The sequence below is a fragment of the Trachymyrmex cornetzi genome, unplaced genomic scaffold (assembly GCF_001594075.2).
Source record: "Trachymyrmex cornetzi isolate Tcor2-1 unplaced genomic scaffold, Tcor1.1 scaffold1051, whole genome shotgun sequence".
Lineage (NCBI taxonomy): Eukaryota > Metazoa > Arthropoda > Insecta > Hymenoptera > Formicidae > Trachymyrmex > Trachymyrmex cornetzi.
In genome coordinates, this window is record NW_017295600.1 from 467,948 (window position 1) to 475,492 (window position 7,545).

Below are 7,545 nucleotides of genomic sequence, written 5' to 3' on the forward strand. Positions count from 1 at the left end.
CATGAAGAAACCCCTCGTTAACTTCACAAAGTAGTCATGAACGTATCTCTGGTTATCTCAAGCCTATCGATTGATTACATTGATCGCGCACCGTATTTTATATGGATAAATACGAGATAATGTTGCATTACTAAAATCAAATACGTTTCGCAAATTTAGAGAATCTCTCTGAGATAGCCTGATAGTTTTCGTAGGGTGGGGAGAAATCAGTCCGCTCATTTATCATTTCGGCATATGGTACTCTAAAAGAGAGTTTCATGTTCGACATCACCGAGCGTAATAAGGAGTAAGTGGCTGCAACATCGATTAAAGTAATTGCGATTTTTCTTAGTTCATAGTCAAACACACTCTAAAAATAGCGGTGTCTATATAATTCTCACTGTGTTGGTGTTAATTAATATTAACGCCAATATGATGTGGATTTAACATCATGGGTTTTTAATCCACACCATGGTGTTGATATAAACACCAGAGGTTTGAAATTCACACCATGTTGGTGTTAATATTAATACTAATATAAGTGAGAATTATATAGGTATGGCATGAGTGTTAAATCCACACCAGAGATATTGAATCCATACTGATATTTTTTAGAGTGCACACGAAATGTCTTAGAAACGTGAAAGGACTAATTAAGTAATTTTATATTTTACAACATTTGAAGATTTTACAACGTGACACAATCCGCGCGATTCGATACAATCTATAAGATATGAGTATGGTCAATGTAATGTTACAAATACCTTGAAGCATTCTTTAATTGGTCAATTCGTAAAATTCTTTTTTCTGATTGGTCAATCAAATGCTTCAAATAAGGTTAGTCCGATAATTTTTAGTAATTTTTTGTTCGCGAGTCGTTTTTATCGCATTTCCTTGGTTTTTCTTTTTATTATAATTCATGTTTTTGGGCCCGAACACAAAGATTGTCGCAAATGTTTATCATAAGTCAAGGATAAAGCACGTGGACCGTCTACAATGAGAGTAATATTACGTAGCAAGCTACATATAAGAAATTGACCAATCATAGTTGATTATTTTCCTCACATTCGACTGTGATTGGTGGATTTCTTACTGCTTACAACTTTACCATATAACTTCAATTGCAGACGACCCTATAGCTTTAAAGTTTAAAGCAATAACAAAAGCCACAGAAAATCCAAAATGTCAATTTGTTTACTGGTTACGACTTACTGCTCAAGTTTTTTTGTGTCTTTAAGAGTCTATTAGAGGTAGTTACAATAAATCCTGTATTGTGACTTACGACTCTGTTGGACAGTTATGACAAGTTGTAATTTTTGTGCTTACGCCATTTCTCGCAACTTACAAAGGAATTTGAGAAAATGAAGGATAGCGGCACCTCTACGGGCTGATAAGCCATCATTTCCGTGCGCACGTGTCGGGCCAGAGATCCATCGTGGGAAAGATCCGATGCGGCGTCCCTCTCGCATCCTTGCGTCTTGTCGCGGCTCTTGAAGACGCGCCGCGTTGAATTGCGGCGCGCCTCCGCGAATGCGATTCCTCGCAACAACATTGCGCGACATTGATGTCACGGCATGAAAGAAAGGTGTTTTATTACACTTGACAAATAGAACGGCGGTTTTGTCAACCCTCGGCGATAAAAAGGAACACTGAGCGATGCGCGTGAAGTCTTTGATTATGCTGATGTAATTTAAACATCAAGATTAGCGCGACGCGATCGAATCGAGAGAATGATCCGCGAAGAGATAAGTCCGCAATTGTTAAATTTGCAACTCGTGTGAATGAACAAAGAAATTTGTACGAATACGGTAAAGCGCAAAAAACGCGCACGCAACTGTCGTAAGATTCGATCCTTCGCTCGGATAACTCAATCAGTTCTGCAGGATCGAGCCGATATGTATAAGAGCAATATGAGTTTTGCCCATTATCAACGGATACTGGCTGATAACGTGGTACAATCTCATTTGAAAATGCTTGCTTGATTGTTTCGCATATGGAATGAAAGTACGAAAAAAGGAAAGAGAAAAGATTTAAAAAATTAGCGGATATGTACTAAATAATAAAATAAAATGCTACGAATCATTTTTTTACTTAGGGACATTACATTCGTAGATTATTTTAAAATAAGATCGCGAGGTTCTTTAGAATGCGCACCGTTGATTGCGCGAATTTGTACACAGATTGCGACAATCATAAAATAAAGAACTACTGTTGTCAGAATTGTTAATCATTATTAATCAAAGACGAAGATTGAATAATTTTGTGTCGGTTTGTACCAATCTTCACCTAGCTTTTTTTTTTCTCACTCATCATGTATTGACCCATACTATGTTAAGTCGCACATTCATTTTTTTTATAAAACTGCATCTAATTATGCAACATAATAATTACAGATTAAATGACTTTGTACATATACTTTTGTAATGATCGTACTGTACATTTGCATATTGGATCCCGAACAACTTGCATATTGATTTCAAATTAGAATGAAATGTATTATCAAAAATTATGCGAGAGATGCGTTTCTCTAAAGTAATTTTATCTTTATATGAAGATTAAAATCTCATTATTGCGAGTGAATCTTGTTTAATTTATGCTGCACGTGGAAGAAATTTTTTGTATGTTGTATATATATGTGTAACACTGATCAAGAAACATGATGTAACACGCTATAATCATAATAATGGAAAAAACGTATTGATGTTTGCTTTTCTAAGTAAAGTTTCTCTATGTTGACAATTTCTTATCCAAAAAACAAATTATATATTATACACAGAAATTAAAAATAAATATAATTTTTATATAAAATAAAAAAGAATATTTCAGAAAAGAAGATTTGATAAAAGATTTTAATTTAGACGCCATTGATATAAATTTTAGATATTCGATAAGTATATGCTTTTTAATATGTTCAATACACATGATTTTTTTATCTTTTAAAATCTTTTATACATTATTTACAGAATGAATTGGGAACTGTAAACTGTGGCTGTATCTCAATCGTGATTCGAAGAGCGAGCCGACTCAATCGCGGAGTGATACTCGAAGAAGTGGACATCGCGTTAACAGAGCTGACATTCATCTTATCGAAACGCTTTCTGCACGGACTGTACATTGCTAAGTCCGTCGTTCGACTCCTACCAAGATTAAGGTAATGCTCGGCTGATATGATACAATAGTTATGTAGTCTTTTCAGTTCTCTATGGTGCTTCCGCTGGATGGCCGCGACATTCACGAGACCTTAGAATAATATCTGAAGTCGTAGAGAAAGAAAGGTACGATCCTATATCATCCCTTTTCACATGACTCGCACATGCTTAATATTACTCATTTAGATGAAGATTAGATTAAATGTCATCTCTGAGAAAACCAAATGGAAACGAAGAAAACTTGCATCTCTGAGAATCAGAAATCTTAAGGAGAATTATGATGACTTTTACATTACCTTACTTTCATATATAAATCCTGCATCACAAATCTTGCAACATTAAGTTTATAAAAATTAATTTAACTAAAACATCTAAAAAAAACCCCATAAGAAGATATAAAGATAATAATAAATATTTTTTATGAAAAAAATCAAAAAGCTCACCGTAGCGTAAGATGAAATTTTTGGTTTCCACTATGGGAAACCACTACAATCACCAGTGGAAGAAGTCGTGCAGAGACTGAAACAATAAATAACATATAATTAGTAACTTAAATTTTGTATTAAAGTTACATCTAATAATCTCAAGCTTTCATCATATTAAAGAAATCGCTTTTTTTATAAAATTGGCTAGATATGCAATTCTTATCAAGATTGCATGTATCATCCTTTGTCTACTAAATGCATTGTTCGCTTTATCATCAAATTAGTATTTACTATCGTGTCATTCTGTGTCCTACTTGGCAAAGATCTATACTTCGTCCAAATGTAACTTCTGTGAGAAATAACTGATTGCAACATTGTGTCTAAAGTGAGAAAAAGTTTTTGCAGTGACAGAATCATAATTATAGAAATTATGTCAAATAGAAATGATTTGTCATCGAATAATGTCTATAGTATAGAATCCTGGAAAAAAAAAGAAAAAAAAAGAAAAAAGTAAACAGGAGGATGGGAAAATCGCAAAACGGAGCCTTATCGCAAGAGTTTATCTCTCTCTCGCTTTTTTAGGTTATAAGGATATTATATCTCAGAAAAAGAGAGAGAGAGATACCCGGTGCAAAGTACAAGGTACGCGTGATTACAAGATACTTTAACTGTCCCGGGGTATACCTATTCGCCCCTCCCTGCGTGTTTTTACAGGCGGGGTAAACGATAAAGCCCGCGAGCGCGATTCGGATTACAGTCAAAGGATTGGATCAGCTGTTGACGTCGCGAATCGGCGACGCGTGCATCGAACCACGTTTACGGAGCCGATATCTCGCGGATCACGAATGAGGCGGTTTTCGTGTATAAAGGAACACTCAGTGATGACTGTGCTCCTTTAATGTATCGATTGAATTATTCCCGCAGTAACCTTAGACGAACTTGGACAGAATTAGGTTAAAGGACGGCGTCACGTCCTCGCATCGCCAGGACGGGACACGGGACGGCGGATTCGATCGCTTACCGTGCGTCGATGTCTGCCGCACATTCTTGCTCGAGAAAATATACAGGCAAATACGCGTCAACGCTACCGCGTGCACGTTCACGTCACTGACATTTCCCCGTGAAGCACCGGGACACAGCACCGTACAGTTACACTCCCGCGCGTCGCGTTCGCCTCCAGGACCGTGGCGAGTGGACCGAACGACGTGAAGCGAGTCACGGGACGAAGCGAGTTGAAGGACGCGCGCGGACGAACAAACGAGCCAAGAGGCGCCAAGTCGTGGCCGCGTCACGGCAGGCCGACGTCGAAAGTATCACGTTAAATATAGGATGTAAAATCGTAAGGCCTACGCGATCCGCGAGCGCCTGAAGAGATGCGCGCACCGAGCGATATACTCGGCGCCGTTTATCGCCTCCTGTCTGAAGTTAGGCGCTTTACGACGCTCTACGGTCCGAATGATTCGTGCCTTGATACCCTATGCATCGTGACTATAGATTTGTATAGACAGACCGCGCGCGTTTCTGTTGAAACTTGAATTAGCACTATTAAGATAATAATGATTCAGATGCTTTCCTTAACTAATTTTACAATTAACGGAGAGGAGGAAAGTAAGAAAAGCAATTGCCTTCTTTACTTTTAAGCCGGTATTCATAATGAATTCTTATGGGTATTCCACACAAACTTGCAGAGCCGCATAACCATATGCATAAAGAAAATCATCCAATCGTAGTTTAGGTTTGTCTTTGTGACAGAAACGTGATTGGATAATTTTCTTTATGCATATGGTTATGCGGCTCTGCAAGTTTGTGTGGAATATGGCTCTAAAGCCTGTTCTACAATTGCGTAAGAGTAATTGTAAATGGTTGTAGTTGCAAGAATTAATCAGTCATAGTTAAATATGAAGAGAATATTCGATTGTGGTTCATCGATTCTTATAAATACAGTGGCTGCGTTTAGCAGAAAAAGCAATTTTTACAACTGTTGTAAGATTCTTTAATATGATTGGTTTATATAGTTAGATTCAGCGAGGAATTAAGAACAAGCCCAATTATATTAAAGAATTTTGCAACAGTGCTGCTTTTTCTACTGAATACAGCCAATCACTTATGACTACGTTTACGTGATTGTAAAATAAGCTTAACGTTTTAATTATTTTAAGATACTAATATATGTACAGCACATTTATGATTGATTTACATATGTATGACATCTTAAGACTATACCTAAGCAGAACAACAAGTCATTATAATATCAAAATGATGGCAAAATGACTCTAGAATGATCATTAAAAGTCATTTTTCAATCATTTCCGATTCATTTTAATGTCATTTTGACATTATCGTGACTTGTTGTTCTGCTTGAGTACTTATATGGATAGTCTTCAAATTAATTAAGGTCTGTTCGCGTTACTTGAAATCTCAAAATTTTTTAACTTAAAATAAGATAGATACATATTTGGGCGTTGAAAAGAAAGCGAAGAGTACAAAAAGTACAAACAACACGAACAAACCTTAAGAATATATCAATTATAGGTCTGTTCTTTTTAACTAACATTCTTGCAGAGTTCATCTTCCTTCTTTTTTTCTCTATGTAGCGTTGCCGCGTTAGAGAGAAAAAAAGAAAAGATGAACCGTGCAAGAAGTTCAGCTAAAAAGAACAGGTCTTATTGAGTACCGGTTTTAGATGCTCATATTCTCTCTCTCTCTCTCTCTCTCTCTCTCTCTCTCTCTCTCTCTCTCTCTCCTCCCCTCCTATTTCCTCTCTCCTCTCATATTTCTTCTACAGTGTTTTTATTCAATACATTATGTGACAAAACATCAGTTACACATTATCTCCATTTTTCAAATTAATATACAATTTATCATGTAAGTCTACGATTCAAAATTTTGTAATTTAAAATATTGTTTTTATGTATACTTTGTTTTTATATATACGACTTTGTCTCATGTAATGAAAGTAGGAAAGTGCAAAAAGCAGTAAAAGAATAAATAATAATGTTACATAATTTAAATTAGTTAATTTAATCAATAGAAAGACAGTTTTAAATATAATGTTGACCTAAAAGTGTCTAAGTTTAGACGTAAAAATGTAAATGAAGTGAAAATACGAACGATATTTCATGTCAAGTATCAACTTTCACGGTAATCACGATAATCACAGTCGCGATTCTCTTTCGGCTATAACTTCACATCGAGCATACTCGAGTATAAATGTATTTCCGAGCAAAATTTTCATTAGATTTTTTTGCACGATTCTTGAATTTTTTTTTTTTTTTTTTGAGAAAAATGATAAAAATTATTATACATAAAACTTAATTGTATATTAATTTTAATTTTCACGGCGATCACAACATGTGATAATTGTCACATTTTTTCGTTAATTTCACATTAAGTCAATGCACTCGTATAAACTGCTCCTCTGTTTTCATGTAAAATTTTCATTAGTTTTTTCCAGGATTCCTATATTTTTAACGCTTTTTTGGAAAAAAATTATTAAATTATTAAAAATTATTAAATAAGTATCTGGTTGTATATTTATACAACAATTTTATTTCATACTTCGTTTTGAATTGCATAAATCTTTTTCTACATAGATATAAAAATAAGGTATACATAAATATTTTTTTGCCCAAATATTAATATCACAATTTATTATAATTTTTAATGTAATTTCGACTATTCTATCATTCGATTATAAATACCTATTAATAATGGTTTTATCACTTAATAACGATCATTTAAAAAATTATTTTATTTTATTTGATACTTTCGCGAAAGATTTCAAACGTGTGTTGATGTGCTTATTCTAAACCAATTTCTTTTCTTTTAAAATGTATATATATATGTTATATATCTTTGTAATGAAAAAGACAGACGCCATTCTTTCTTTCAATGACTGAAATGTTTTTCTTTTTCTTATTTCCTGATTATTGTCCTCAAATAAGTATCTCTCGCCGATCTATGTATTCGCGTTGCATCAATCATATAATATC

At 34.6% G+C, this 7,545-nt stretch overlaps 1 protein-coding gene across 1 annotated transcript in view; it reads right to left on the reverse strand.

The window, feature by feature from the left end:
- milt (trafficking kinesin-binding protein milt) overlaps window positions 1-2,021 on the reverse strand; it is a 49,602-nt gene extending 47,581 nt beyond the window's left edge. Inside the window, exon 1 of the mRNA XM_018505212.1 lies at window positions 1,325-2,021. Coding sequence (XP_018360714.1) covers window positions 1,325-1,531 — 207 coding nt within the window. The 5' untranslated portion in view covers window positions 1,532-2,021. The remainder of the gene's footprint in view (window positions 1-1,324) is intronic.
- Between the last annotated feature and the right edge of the window lie 5,524 nt (window positions 2,022-7,545).